General features: G+C 40.2%; 1 protein-coding gene across 1 annotated transcript; it reads right to left on the bottom strand.

The window, feature by feature from the left end:
• Window positions 1-7,804: 7,804 nt before the first annotated feature.
• Window positions 7,805-9,010, bottom strand: gjd6 (gap junction protein delta 6). The gene has a single exon (XM_073465036.1). It carries the CDS (start codon window positions 9,008-9,010, stop codon window positions 7,805-7,807), a length of 1,206 nt encoding a protein of 401 aa, XP_073321137.1.
• Window positions 9,011-16,444: the final 7,434 nt, after the last annotated feature.

The raw sequence follows: 16,444 nt of genomic DNA, 5'->3' as shown, positions 1-16,444 counted from the left end.
ACAAAGACTATAGCTGTATCTCAATTCAGGGGCTGCATCCTTCGAAGGACGCAGCCTTTGCAGAGGTACCTTCGAAAGCCGCGTCCACCGTTGTTAAATGGGACGGTCTAGCCTTCGGAGCATTTCCTGGTTGCATCACCAGACGTTCCCGCCCCTTACCCTTACATCACGATTTCTGCCACCCAGGCCCACGAAAGTGACGATCTACACCACTTGGTGTTGCCATTTTCTTTCTTTCTTTCTTCTGTTTCGGGCGCACAAAGGATCTTGGGATATGGGAGGCCGCGAAGGATAGTAGCGGTGCATCCTCCAAAAAGAGGGAAAAGAAGGCCGTATTTGTGGGGTGCATTTGGAGGAGCCTTCGAATTGGGACAGCCTTCGCGCGGCGTTGTGCACCGCTACTATCCTTCGCGGCCTCCCATATCCCAAGATCCTTTGCGCGCCCGAAAAAGAAGAAAGAAAGAAGGAAAATGGCGATATCAAGTGGTGTAGATCGTCATTTCGCGGGCCAGGGTGGCAGAAATTGTGACGTAAGGGTAAGGGGCGGGAACATCTGGTGACGCAACCAGGAAATGCTCCGAAGGCTAGACCGGCTTTCGAAGGTACCTCCGAAGGACTCGCCTTCGGAGGCCGCAAAGGCCGCGTCCTCGGAAGGATGCAGACCCTGAATTGAGACACAGCCACAGCCTATATCCACACACACACTAACGAGGGGATGAGGTACAGGTGGAGTGAGGCAGGGAAAGGACAGGGGAGGGAAAGGAACAGAAAAGGAGCACTGGAAGGAGGGTAAATCACACAGAGGGAGGAACTGAAATGCAACACGCGACACATAAGGGCACAATTTCAAAATAAAACAGGAAATAAGAGAACACAAAAACCAGGATCATGACACCCATTCTTAACAGGTGTTCTGTTTTTTACATCCAAACCAGACTGCAGTTAATGTAAGCTGAAGTGCAGAGGTTTGCGCAGAGTTGTTACTATGGCTACAGCTTGCGTTTTTACCCTACTTTTTGGTAGTTTTGAACTTCCCCAATGACATGTTTAGCTTTGGGTCCTCCATCCTCAGCTAGCTAAACCAACATGAATGTTTGCGGCTTGGAAAGTAACAAATAGCTTCCATGTTGTGTTAAAAGCATTGTCATGTAAATATCAGGACATTTAGTCCCAACACAGACAGTAGGTTCATCACTTATCATCATCACTTATTATGAATATATCTTATTTTTACACTATATATATTTATTTTTTCACTATGTTTCCACTTAAAGAACTTGAAAGCACAGAGTTTTCGTCCAAACCTGGCCTAGCCGGTTGGGTCCTGACAGGTTCAGAATCGGGTAACCATGCTCTATAACTCAAACTGTAAACATCCATCACAGTTCACAACTTCCTGATTTAACTTTGACTTGCCTTACTAGGCATAGCTGTGTGTGCACCGTTTTCATGGTGCTTTCTAGGTTTACAAGCAAGGTTTCAGGTGTGCTCACTTTCAGTTTTACTTCTAAAATAAGTTGTTCAGGAATTCTGGATAATGTCTAACTTCTTCTGTTTCCTTGTCTGTTGGACTTTGTTGTAGTGATCTTGCCATGTTCCCAGATTTCAGCAGTTACTTTGGTGAGTACAGTGTTATCATAACTGATAGAAATGATGGCCAAAGTCATGAAAATAACACCCAAGTCGTTTTTAACCAGAGTTATTCTTATTAATATGAAGTCAATCATTTGATCAATCTACTGTAGGCTTTAGCTCGCCGACACTCGTCCTTTTTCACACCAACATTCCATTGCAATTTATTTTGTACATGCTTTTATTTTCATACCTATCTCACAGAGTCGTCAGTCGGTAATCAGTGTTTAAAAGCCTCACATTCCACTTGGATCATTGTAGCGTTATTGTGACTGTGCTCAGGTCAGCCTGTCTTGTGTTGTTACTCTGTCCTTTCTGTTCATTTGTCCTCCTCAAACGGACTTTGCCTGTTTGCCTGCTGTGCTCTTAAGTGTCGCCCAGAACACATGTCGTTACAACTGTGAGGAGCTGAAGTGAACTCTGTCTTTCTGAATGTCCTTCTCTCTCTGTTTACATGCTCTGACTTATAGTGAAGAACTCTTCCACCTGCTCTGTGTCATATAGGGATGAATGCGTTGTCACACTGAAATTATATGAAAATGCTATTTGAAATGTTGTCTGTATTGCACTGAAGCTTTAGAAACTACCTTCCACTTATGTATTTGGACAGGCACCTTTTTATTGGTTAATGTTTTGTTTTTCCTTTTTTTCACTGTTGCTTTTTGTGTTATTCACAATGGGGTTAGAATCACTACCATATCAGATATACAATATATGTGGAGTCAAAATGATACTTAGATTTATATAACCACAGATGTTCTTTGTACTTTACTATAATGAATCCACTATCACAATTACTGTAATGTTGATTTAAAATAATGGTTGTATCACGTCTTTAATCAGATTTAGACGGCGTCTGTGGAAGTAGATTATCCTGTCACCTTGTGAAACTCATTCCAGCTTTCTTATTAGCTTGTGATAAGCTGTGCTGTGCTGATAGACCTGTTCATTTAGGGAGTCTCATCACAGTGCGAGTTGGTACCCCAGTAACCAGCAGTCGTTACTCCTGATAATTGATGTAAATTATTCAGTTAAATGCCACCAAACAAGAGGGGGCAAAAGGTAAATTAGCATAAATTGTCAAAGAGAGGCTGCAACCTGTATTTACCTAACGGCAGAGGAAACCAGGCCCTTAACGTAAAACTTTATTTCCATTTTATTACCCTTTTCTCATCTGCTCTTGTTTTATTTTGTGGTTGATGCAAACCCAAAGCTTGCTCCATGTTTTCCAGTCTGGATAATTTCCACAGAACAAATTCCATCTGCACAACAACAGAGTCATGTCAAACTCCTGTTGCTCAAAGGGCATAGGGCATCAAGATGAGAGCAACTCTTTAAAAATGCCCAGTTGATTTTCTCCTTAAACAATGTGTGTTGGCTAACATTTAGAGGGCTTGACTGACTTAAATGGGCATGAAATGTATTAAGTTGTCTTATTGATACATAGGATTAACAGTTGTGATTCAAAGTATCGGGTTCAAAAGTCAAAGCATTTTTGCAAGAACCATCCAATCAGAGTTAAAATATCTGCAATATGTGCTGCTATCGGTGGACACAAGCTTTAGATTATCAATCCATCCATTGTCTGAAACCACTTATCATTTGCAGGGTCACGGGGGGCTGGAGCTAATCCCAGCCGACAGCTTTAGATTATGTTTTAGAGAAAATTGATTTTAAAATCTGCATCTTAAATCAGTTTACTTCTCAATTCTGGGACAATTTTGAATACTATCAGCAATTTTAGCATTGTGGTGTATCTGATAACAGTTGGTGTTGTTCTACATTGTTCCAGAACCATCACTGCAACTAGGCCTGTCACGATAACACATTTTGCTGGACGATAAATTGTCCGAGAAATTATTGCGATAAACGATAATATTGTCGCTTTGAGACCATTTTTCAACTAATATAATGATAATGGCATAATAATGCAAGTACACCCTTTCAAAGATCAATAAACCTTTATTTCTAAAGAATATTTAACATTGGAATGTGAAAAAGACATTTTAAATATCCAAAATAAATAAAGATGGAGGCTGTGGCCAAAGCAATTGAGCCATGGCCAGCCACGGTTCCTTATTGCAGCAACAATGTTAGCACCATTGTCTGTAGTGATGCGGAGGCGTGACGGTACACGTGATGATGATGACGTATGTGTTTTTTTTCCAAGGTGTTTCCCCGGTGTCCTCCTGTTAATCTAAACATGTACCAGCTGTCTGTTTATAATCATATGGATGCTGTTATAATGTGTTGTAATTGAGATCCTGACACACCAAACATCCTGGAAAGTGACAAAGTTACGTTTTTCTATAATTTACATAATTACATAATCGCCATCAGTAAACTGGACGCTGTCTGACTATTTCACTCTCGGGGTTCACTAAGTTCACTGAGTCTTGTCGGGAGGGCTGACCGTCACCATGACAACAGTAACTGACCGTCGCGCGACAAACACTTGGTGAGTTAAAGTTTTTTGCCGGGGACAGACGCTGTTTTTCGGGCAGAAATGTGACGAAGAGTCGGTCAGACCGACAGGCTGACAGACGCTTCTCCACGAATAACTGCGGTATTTTTTTCCTCACATAAGTTGCCAAAGACACGACCAGTTACTACGTTCCTGTTGTTTGGTCCTGTAACGTTGCTTTGTGGGACATTTATCTTTATTTTGTTGAGTGAAGGATCTGTAGAGTTATCAGACACCAACACCATCAGATCGACACGCCCTCGCTCCGCGCCACCGGCTCGGTTCGCCTCTGATACTACCTCCGGAGGCGCAGCGAAATTTCACCCCTCACCACATCTGAAACGTTCACACAGAGGCGGATGCGGAGAATTGGCGCAGTATCCCCGCATGCAAACGGCTGCGTGAATGGGGCTAGTGACTGACAAGCATGCAAATGGAATTATCGAGGCCGGCAAAATTATCGAGCTCATTTTAATTTATCGTATGATTAATTGATTTATTGATTATCGTGACAGGCCTAACTGCAACTAACCATTCATGCTGTTGTGATGTCATAGCTTTGTGACTCGTGTTAATGTTGTACCTGGAACATCATTTCAACTTACAAAGTCCACAAAGTGGGCCTAATGGGTTGGGAACAGGACTCTCTCCCATGAGACTGGGGTTCATAAACCTGTTTAAACATTACGATACTGTTCACTTATTATTTTTACACTTAGTACACTTATTATTTTCTCTGTTCTCTGTCACTGTTTGTTGTTTAGGCAGCAAAAATACTTGGTTAGGTTTAGGAAAACATTGTTGGTGTTAAAATAGACATTTTCACAATGTTAAACATGTGTTTGAAAGGATAACTTCTTCCATGTGCATATTTTACTGGTCTTTTTCCCATCTCTAAACTGTGACAGTACAGAAACCTTATTGGTCAGTTGCAATGATGGTCCTGGAGCAACATTAATTATGATGTTCCAGGAACAACACTTACACGGAGGATATCAGATTCTCCATAGAATTCTCTACAGGTTTGATTCACACCTCTGACTGGCTGCTTCTCGAGAACAACAGTAGCAGAGGCTTATGGGTACTGTAGTGTTTAGAGCTGTCCACTTTACCACCGTATTAAAATAATTGCAACAGGTGGCCAGAATATAAACCCGCAGGATCATTACATTATCCAGGAGAGTTCAGTGCTTCTGTAATATTGAGGATATTATAAGAAAAACTTTTATCTGCAGTTCCTGGTATGCATTTAAGTTTCATTGATAATGGGTTATCAGCACTAAAAAATGGCAAAGAGAAGTGATTTGGATTATTTGGTTAATGAAAAAAGACCAGAGTGGTGAGTATGACTTGGCTCTGATGTTGCACTGATGGAATAAGTGGTCTGGAAATGTACATTAGACTGAATTTACCATGTGAGCTGTAAGAGTACATGTAATTCCACCAAAACCCAATGTCTAGCCACTGACTAGCCTTTATTTATTTGTTTTATTAGAGAATTTACGATACTCATAGATATGGCAAATCAAGCATTTTCCATTTCTGAAATCTGTTCATTTCTTTAGTTTTTCCACAAAGAATGACTAATAATGTGAACATACACAACCCCAGTTTGTCACACTCGATAGACTACATTCATTATCTACATTTCATCTTTTATTGTATGTGGAACAACGACTCTACTTTGTATACAATAGAAATAAAATGTATTGGATTCTTACTGTTAGCTTGCAATTGCTTAGATGTTCAAGATGTTGCATGATGATTATGGTTATTATGGATTGTGAATACTTGGTGGCTCTTAGCACAGGGTGCTATTTACAACAAAGTCACAATATATTACAGAATGGATTATCCATCAGGAGGTTTATTCCTGCATTCAGTCTTCAGGAATAAAAACATGTGAAACAAGTGGAAGCAGCCATAATAATTATCCATTTTCAAAGTGTTTGACTCTGTTTACAGATTTAAGACTGAATGCAAGATTAGACCGTAACTTTTTTTCAGTTAGCCCCACAGAATGAATGAATGACTCTTTGATACACTAAAACAAGATCTCTGTCAACACTGTACCTCTGTTTGCCTTTGCAGTCCACAAAAGTCTCTCAGTACTCATTTTACAACCAACTTCCAGGCAAAGGAAACTGGCTGCGCAGTTCTGTGTTTTTTCAGTAGCATAATTTATGCAAAATGTGTTTTATAGATGTTGTAAATGAATATATTAATAAATATATTGCGTAAATAAATGACAAGCAAATATGGAGCTACCGTTCACGTGTGCTTTGTTTGTTTGCATCTTGATCTGTGAATTACACTACATGCTAAAAATGATGTGTCTACTCTTGTATTGTGGCTGCTTTTAGTTCAAAGGAAAGGATTTATTTATATATTTTTTCCACTATTGTGACATCATTACTCAAGACTATTGCTGGTGAAGGAAATAAAAAAAACAAGTCTGCCACAAAGGACTTCATTTATTTATTTATTGTACTTTTGTCTAACCTTTGCCAGTTTCATCCTGGATCATTTAAAACTGTATAATTTTAATTTATTTAATTATAATTTTCTCTAAAAGTGTCTCAAAACAAAGAGCCTAAAAACAAAAACACACTGCAGGGCTCTAATGTCCAAATTATTTATGCACCAAAGTAGTGACGTTTAAGTGAAGAGCAGGTTGCTTTAAACATCACTGCTTGGAGTTTTCTTGTGATTATCATGTTATTCAACCGGGCTGATTTCTAGTCGCCTAGTTTCTGATGAAAGGATGGGTTAGTTCACCCAAATTACAAGAAACATAAACTCAGTTGTCATTTATTAGGTAACTAGTCCTGCAGTAAATCCTCCTTCATGAAGGTTCTGCTTGGTCAGATTTTGTTGAAACTGTTGGAGAGAGAACTTGCTGGTCATTAGCTGCTGTAGTTTCTGTTTTGGCTGAAATGTTTTGCAATATACTGAGAGGTCTTTACAATATTTAGACCATCTTATTTTTTTATAATTCTGTTGTTATTTTGACTTTTGATAATATCAGTAGAATTATAGTAGGAAATGCAGCAGGAGATACTATTTTTTGAACCTTCATAAAAAGATGATTCAGTGCAAGGCAGTTCTGCGTTGGTTTAGTTTTTAAGCGGTTTAGATGGACATCTTGTTGTGTCGAGCGATGCAGATAGTTTTGGTTTTATGTATCCAGGTTTTTAGATATCTGTCTCTTGGGTTTCTGCCTCCAAGCCAGTAAATTGGGGGTGAAATCAGTTTGTGGTGCATGTTAAAAAATTATAGCGTATATTTCTCTAAAACAGTCACCTGGTTCTGGGTTACACAGCCTGTGAAAAGTTCTCATCTGACATATTTTGTGCTGAGAAGAATCACTGAAACTGCTGAAAGCCTGGACTGTGGGTTATCCTGATTAATAATTGGAGCTATTTTTTGAAACATATGTTGATTAATGTAATTTGTCCATGCTGTGAAGTTGAACATGAAAGACAAAATCCCATTCCCTTCCATTGTTTTTGGTGGCGGTAAAAAGTCTCCCAAAAAAATTCTATCTGCGTGGCTATATATAATGGAAGTAAGAAAATACAATTTTTTGTTATTTGGGTTGACCAATCATTTAAATCATGAAGTTTGCTGGGAACCCTTTGTATTCCAAAGTGAGCTCCATGGGTGTAGACAAATAAAGGTGGCAGCATGCTTCCCCTTGGTTGCAGACTAGATCCAGACCTCAGCACTCCGATGCTTTGATCCTTTGAAATCTCTCTTAATCTTCAGAGGCTGCCTCTCTCCTTTATGGGAGTCCTGTCTCTTTGGTTGCTCCAGTCTAATTCCTCTGACCTCCTCAGACCCCCTCATCCTGTCACAGTTGACAGCACAGGTCCAGGTAGGCTGGTGACCCAACACCAGGTCCAAAGTGGGCAGAGAGGTGGTGCTGGTCAAGTCTCTGAAGCCTAAAGAGGATGTGAGAGAAGGGCTGTCTGGAGGGAAGGTTTCATATCCTCCCCTCATACCTGGGCAGCCTCCCCAGGACGCCTTCTCCCTCAGCCTCACCACCTGCCGGATCTTCTTCCAACCCAGGTGGTTGAGCTCAAGCAGATTGAGCAGGATACAGAAAACACCCACGCAGAACATGAACAGCAGGAAGATGGTCTTCTCCGTTGGCCTGGAGACATAGCAGTCCACTGGCTGGCTGCAGGGGGCTGAGGTACACAGGAAATGGACAGGTACCTGGAAGCCAAACAGCTTCCACTGGGCCAGGACAAAGCCTAGCTCCAGAACAGCCCGTAGACACACATGGAAGACATAACACTTAGACAGAACCCCACCAGACACTATGTGGCCCTCTGCACTGCCCTCCCTGAAGGTACAAGCTCGGGTGTGACTCAAGGACACCATGTTGTTAGGACCTCCCCTCTGGAGGTTGCGGGCAGGGATGCCCTCCAGCACGTCTGCCAGGCTGTGACCTAGATGCTTATGAGAGGGGATGGAGCAGCTGTCTGAGTCGCAGCTCTGATCATACACCTCCCTTCCAACGCCTTTGCCTACATCTGGGCCTTCCTTCCCTGAGATATCCCCTGGACCTTGCCCCTGCCTCTGGGTGGTGCTGTGGGGCAGCTTGGACAGGTTGTGCCATGTGTAGATGATGAAACAGAGGGACGGTGTGGAGACACTGATGATATGGAAAACCCAGAAGCGAGGTTGAGAAATGGGTGCGAAAGCGTCATAGCAGACGGTGGAGCATCCTGGCTGCAGCGTGTTGCAGACAAACATCTCCTGCTCGTCAGTGTACACATCCTCAGTTGCCACGGCGACAATGAGCAGCCGGAAGATAACCATGACTGTGAGCCATAGGCGACCGATCATGGTGGAGTGCTGGTGGACAGCATCCAGGAGACGTTTAAGCAGGGTCCATTCCGTCATGGTGGCCTGTGGCTTCCGGCTGTCTGTAGGTCGGACAAGTTGCCTGGAGTAGTGCAGTCTGCTCTGGACTGATCAACCTCTCCTCCTCCTCAAGTCCTACCTTGTTGGACCTTGTGACATCTTACACCACTGTGAAGAAGACCTGAGCGGGCCACACTACCCCATCTGACCTGCACTACCTTCTGTTCTTTCCAAATTCTACGTCTTACTTCTTAATCAGAAGATTCTTCTAAAATCAGAGCACCTATCCTCCCTGGCTGAAGCCTGCAGTACACTTCCTCTCTGCCTGAGTATTCACCAGCTCTGCCTGCCTTGGGAGCCATGGAGCCACTGAAAGAGAGAGCCACCCCATCCTTCATAGATAAGGATGTCCACTTGACATGAGTCACTTGGCGCGCTCACTTCTCTCTTGTCTTTAGGATCCATTTAAACAGAGACATCACCCTTCCTCAACTGGAGGAGCTGCTGATAGTGCCGACTGATAGAACATTCTCCATAGATTAGTCCTCTGAAAGCTAATGGATTCCTTTTTCCTTTAATGGGAAAGGTACAGAAGAACACATTTACTGTCAGATTCTGGATGCACACTCAGTGATGTTAAATACAAAAATACATCCAGAAGCTTGTGTCATAATACACAACTGAGCAAAATAATTAGCAAATAAGTTTTGGACTGGTGAAATAAGGCTTGAGTGTTCAGTCCGTGAGCTTTTCTGTTCTAGGGCTTGTTTTGACGGCTCCTCTTCAGCCACTTGCCTATTCTCTTATCTGTGTTTTAAAAAAAGACCCTTGAAAGGTCTGCTAGCATCAAATCGTTGTGTCTCCCAGATAAAACACTCAGTGATCCCTTTCCTTACTTCAAACAGTCCTGGCAAGCCCTGTCTGAGTCCCTGGCTCAGAGCTCAGCCACTTTCTATTTATGACATGACCAGCTCATTTTTTGTTATATAAAATATAATTCAACTCACATGTAATGCTTTATATTCTTAAAGCCTTCATATGCTTCAAATAAAGCGCATGTTGGATCATCTAACAATGTGCAAAACCGCATTTAAACTTTTGAAGCAGACAATTTGACAATCGTACACAGTGATTGGAGGTTTGTATATGTGTGGCCAGGTCATGAATGAGGAGACTGGACACAGTAGAATAATTATTGTGGGTCTTTTATTCCCCGACTGCAATTTATAAAAGAAACAGCATTAACACTGCAATTTTGAGGATTTGAGGTAATTACACTGAACAAAAATATAAACGCAACCCTTTTGTTTTTGCTCCCATTTTTCATGAGCTGAACTCAAAGATCTAAAACATTTTCTATATACACAAAAGACCATTTCTCTCAAATATTGTTCACAAATCTGTCTAAATCTGTGTTAGTGAGCACTTCTCCTTTGCCGAGATAATCCATCCCACCTCACAGGTGTGGCATATCAAGATGCTGATTAGACAGCATGAATATTGCACAGGTGTGCCTTAGGCTGGCCACAATAAAAGGCCACTCTGAAATGTGCAGTTTTGCTTTATCGGGGGGGGGGGGGGGGGGGGGGGGGGTCTGGGAGGGTCAGAAAACCAGTCAGTATCTGGTGTGACCACCATTTTGTATATAGAAAATGTTTTAGATCTTTGAGTTCAGCTCATGAAAAATGGGAGCAAAAACAAAAGTGTTGCGTTTATATTTTTGTTCAGTGTAGTATAAAAAACAAAATATTTTTCCTCACTGTACGTCACACTGATGGTAAACCTCAGTTAGCTTATGAACTTCAAACACTTATTTCTGTGTCCTAGACATTTGCTCTAGTTACAAGTCACTTCAGACTAGACACTCTAGACTTGACTAGACAACAGTAGTGGCTCTTTCTGAATAAATAAAATAAAAACAGAAAAACAAATAAATACATTTTTCCAGCCATATATCTCTGTCACATTACAGCATATTCTTTAGTTCACAGAAAACATACTGTAAATTACACTCATGAACAAAATACATTTTCAAGTAAACATTCTTGGATGAGCTTAAAACACATTTTGTGAAGTCTTAAACTCACTCTCACGCCTGTGTGCAGCTCACGCGCCAAGTCACACACCGTGACCTCAATGCACTCTATCTCCCCTCTAAATTCATCAAACACATAATGGACACAGTTTATGTGTGACCGGTGTGCTTCTGCGTTGGTTTGAATGATGCTGTGACACCGGGACCTCTTTGGAGATGATCTCCGTTTATTCTCTGACAGAACGGGTAACAAGCAGAACCTCCATGTAAATACAACTGTCCACTCCAGCTCCTATACAAATAAAATGAAGATAAAGATATCGACAAACCGGAAGTTAGTTCAGTTTGTCATAACTTCAAGCTAGCGACTTTCAACTGTTAAAACTACTATTTTCAAATGCAACTCTGTTGGCATGTACATATTGTTAGGTAGGAACAGACATAACAATAACGTAGAGACCAGAAATGCATATAATAAACACAGAAAAACATTAGGATGGTTTATGATTATCAACTGAATTAAACAATGACACCCACCTCTCCCACAGGAGAAATGTACAAAGGGCAGAGGTGGGGGACCCAGAAAACATTTATAGTGGGGACCACAGAAGAAGAAATCAAAGAGGAGGAGCTCCGAGCTACACACACAGTCTACACATACAGGATTTGGAGGCATTTTCTTGTCAGGCAGTAACAGATTTTGTGTAATTATGTACACATTTGATGCAACACACAGGTTGACCCGGTTACATCTGCAAACAGTTATGTAACCAACATACACAGTGATGATATTGTTCATAAATGTACTTGATTGCCACTCACGCTGACCCCGCTGTTCAGTTTTGTCCACAGCTGTCAGAGTTAAAGCACACCTTACTCATGTTGCCAATCTACAGGAATCGGCAAAAATACATAAACATCCTTTATGAACCTTAGTCGGTTAGCTTAATCATCATCTTATTTGCTGATACTCGTAACCATTCTTGTGCTTTATCGATGTTAATAGGGATATTTATCACACGCGACATCAAAATACACACCTCAGCAGTCCGTCTTTCACCCCCACTACTGCTACTTCCGTGTAACTAACTTTTTTTTTTTTTTTTATTGGTGCGACACGTCATACAATTATACGTAGAAAATACAATAAGATAAAGCAAAATAAGTAACGATGCAGCTCATGTTTAAATGGTACAATGTTCGGTTTAGATTTGGCCCATTTATTTTTGTGGATGTGAAATTTCCCTAGGCTCAAGATTAACTGACAGAAAAAGCAAAAGTCTTTATCTTGATCTTCATAGTAAATAAAAATATGTTTTTCCTGGAAACTGATCGTTCTTCCTGTTTTAACTTGCACAAAGTGTTGGACATCATTCCAAAAAGATTTACTGTATGCACAATGATAAAATAAGTGAGAAATAGTTTCATCTTCAAGTTCACAGAAATCACACACATATTCAATGTCTAACTTAAATCTTTCAAGGGTTTTCTTCACAGGGTAAATTTGATGTAAGATTTTAAACGAGACTTCTTTCACCTTGTTATTGAGACAAAATTTCTCACCAACCAGCCATGCTTTATTCCAGTTAATATCTCCAAATTGTGCGGACCAGTTAATTTGTCCTCTAGGCAGATTTCTTGGCTGTAAGCAGCTTCTCAAGAATCTGTTAGGGCAGGATTTTTTTATAACGTCTACTCCGCCCACAAAAATATCACAATTATAATTTTCTGGAACAGCAGTGATTCTTTCTGTTCCTTTAAAAAGCTGTAGCACACCTTGAGGTAGTGCATCAAAAACCACTGCATATTGTTTTGGTGTGACTGGGAATTGAAATTTTAACAAAAATTCTTCATAAGAAAGTAAGAGACCATGTTCATTAATAAGTTGGTCAACTAATAGAATTTTATGCTCCATCCAGTCCTTGTAGAACAATGATCGGTTTTTGTAAAGAATATCTTCATTGTTCCAAATATATAACTGGTTGGCGAGAAATTATGTTTATAGATCAGCTTCCAGGACAACAAGGCTCGTTTATGAAAATTTGAAAGTTTAACAGGAAGTTTTTCAACTTTGTAGTTACATTTCAACATAAAGCGTAAACCACCTAATGAGTTAAATACATGTGTAGCAAAAGAGTTCCAGAAGTTGTTCTTCCGTCTACTTAAATTATTTAACCAGTTAATCTTGAAAGAATGATTTAACATTTCAAAGGTTAACACATCCAAACCACCATCTCTCTTGGAGTTACACAAGATATCCTTTTTTAAATAATGGCATCTATTCTTCCAGATAAAGTTGAATAACATTTGACCTAATTTCTTAGACACTAATGCAGGCATTTCTAGTGCTAGTGATAAGTATACAGATCTTGATATTCCTTCGGCTTTAGATAACAAAGTCCGACCATTTAAAGACAGATCCCTCATTAACCACATATTGAATTTTCTTTGTATCTGTTGAGTTATTGGTTCAAAGTTCATCTCAGAGCGTCTGTTCTCATTTTTTTCAAGCACTACACCCAGATATGTCACAGTTTGTTTGATAGGAATATCACTCAGTTCTGACAGATCACAGTGTTTAAGGGGAAACAGCATAGATTTATTAATATTCATTGTCAGCCCAGAAACCTCAGAAAACTCTCTGATACATTGCACAGCTGTGTCGAGTTCATTTTGATTGGATAAAAAAACTGCTGTATCATCCGCTAACTGAGACAGTTTGAATTCTCTACCTAAGGCTCTTATACCCTGAAAGTTGCTTTTTTTAATATGTGTTGCCATTACTTGTGTGACCAGCAAAAACAAAAAGGGACTTAATGGGCAACCTTGTCTGATTCCACGGTTAATATTAAATCTGGGTGTTGTGCCATTTGTTACCTTAATTGAACTGTTACTTCCTTTATAAAGTGTTTGAACTGCCCTCAGAAACCTATTTCCAAAACCAAAACATTGGATAACTTTAAACATGAACTGGTGATTAACTGTGTCGAACGCTTTATAGAAGTCGACAAATAAAATAAAGCTTTCATCATGTATAAATTCATTATAATCTATCATGTCCAAAATCAACCGAATATTATTTACAATATTTCTCCCTGGCATAAATCCAGATTGCTCCTTATCAATAATGTCATCTAATCCTATTTTTATTCTTTTAGCAAAGATGAGAGCAAACAGCTTTGCATCATTATTCAATAAACTAATCGGTCTCCAGTTTTCGATGTTTAATTTATCTTTTTTTGGCTTTGGAATTAGTTTTATCAGTCCTTGTCTTAATGTGTGGGGCAGTTCTTCTTTATCTAGAGCCTCTTCAAATAAACCAACTAAAAATGGAGCGATTGCTTGTTTAAAGCATTTGTAAAATGCTTCATTCCCTGGGGCTTTATTGTCCTTGAGGGAATCAATACAATTTTGCACCTCTGTTATAGTTATTTTCTGATCACATATTACTTGGAAGTCATCATCTATTCTTCTAATATTTGGTTGTATGTTTTGAAGGAATAATGACATTTTATCTTCGTTCAACAGGTCAGCCTGATACAGCGTTCCATAAAAATTGGCGACATATTGTGAAATTAGTTTTCCATTTTCACACACAGTATCATTAATTTTAAGTTTGCATAAAGAAGATATTTCATAATTCCTTTTCTCTAAATTAAAGAAGTATTTGGTACATTTTTCCCCCTGCTCAAGCCATTTCCTCCTGGATCTGATGAAGGCACCTCTAGCCCTTCCTTCATAAAATTTATCTAATTCGGTTTGTAAATAAGCCAATTGTTCTATTTCAGCACTAGTTGGATCCGTTTTCTCAGAGAGCGGAATAATTTGGGTGACAAGTTGAAGTTCTTTTTCTTTGTTATAGCTATTGATCTTTTTGCTTAATTTCATAGCTAACTTTCTTATTTCAAATTTCAATAGTTCCCAGTATAAACCAAAATTTTTTAGTAAGTTTGCTTGTCTCCAGCATTTATCAATAATTTTTTGGCTTTCCTTTACAAACTCCTTATTTTGCAGCAGCATTTTGTTTAATTTCCAATAATCTCTATTCACCTTCTGCCTATCAGATCCAAGATGGAATTGAATTAATATAGCTTTGTGATCTGTCAGTATTGTGGGTTCTATTTTGATTAAGTCTACTTTATTTTCTAAATCAGCTGAGATTAACCAGAAATCTATGCGAGATTGGTGAGATCTATCCTTATTGCTCCATGTGAATACTTTATCCTGTGGGTATCTGTGTCTCCATATATCAATCAGGTTCATTCTGTGGCAAATGTTTTCTAACTCGGTTGTCTGTTTGGCTTTTGGAGGCCATCTGTCCACCCTATCATCAAACACCGTGTTGAAATCTCCGCCCCATAAGAGCTCTGCTGAGGGAAACAACGTCAGCCACTGATTTACCCTATTTTCTATTGTTGAAAAAATTATGTTATTGAGGAGTTTACTGTTTGAGCTGTAGCAAAAGAAAAGAAGGTAAATAAAATAATATTGAGGGGGAAAAATATTATTAGGCTAATTTGAAAAAAGTGGGAAATAAACAAAGAAAATTCGATGAATGTCAAATGAGCGTTTGAGCATTTCAGGGAGTCAAGGGAGAGGCCGGGAGCATCAAGTCTTTGCATAAACAAATAATTTAACTCTGGTGTCGGTCAGAGCGGGTCAGAGACATTGAAAAAAAAACAAAAAAAAACTATGTAGTCTCTCGGCTCTGTGACAACTTGAATCTGTAACTTACATGACTTTTGCTGCCATTCGTACGCCATCAATATATGCGTGTGCTCCTCTGAAGCCAGCTTTCTTTCCTTCCTTCCTCGCCTGTTCCACTTGCGGCCACAGCTGGTTTCTGGACTCCTTGGCTGCTTGTGTCAGGTCCTCCAGAATCTTTATTCTTCTTGTTTTAAGAAGCTGCGATGTCCTGGCGTCCTTCCAGATCTTCTCTCGATGTGATCGTGACAGAAAGCGCACTATGACGCGACGGCTGGAGTGCTCGTGTCCGGAGCGAGGTCCCACTCTGTGCACGATGTCCACCGTGAGGGCCAGTTGGTCCGCGATGTCAGGGGAGATTTGGCCGAACAGGTCGATGATGGTTTTCTTTAAATCCTCCCCGGTCCTCTCAGGTAAGCCGGCTACACGAAGGTTCCACCGTCTCCAATAGGCATCCATGTCGTTGTATTTATCCCGGAGCTCCGTGCTCGCTTTCCCCAGGGTTGAGGCTTGAGCCTGGAGGGTGCTCACCTGGCCAGACATGTCTTCCATCCGTCCCCACAGGGCTTCCAGGGAGTCTGTGACACTTTTCGTTGTTTTAGTGTTTTCTTTTACTGCATCTTCCAGCGTTTGGAGACGTTTAAGAGACTCAATTTGTCTCTTTTCAATTCTCTCAAGGATGCTTAACGACATCTGGTCAGACTCCTCCACCTCATCACTCATGGGTTTTTTAC

Source organism: Pagrus major, chromosome 4, assembly GCF_040436345.1.
Source record: "Pagrus major chromosome 4, Pma_NU_1.0".
Taxonomy (NCBI): Eukaryota; Metazoa; Chordata; class Actinopteri; order Spariformes; family Sparidae; genus Pagrus; species Pagrus major.
The sequence above is the reverse complement of the archived record's forward strand: the minus strand, read 5'-3'. Positions and strand labels throughout refer to the sequence as shown.

Coding starts and splice junctions, on each gene's coding strand:
- gjd6 (XM_073465036.1), bottom strand. CDS start 9,010: ATGACGGAATGGACCCTGCTTAAACGTCTCCTGGATGCTGTCCACCAG.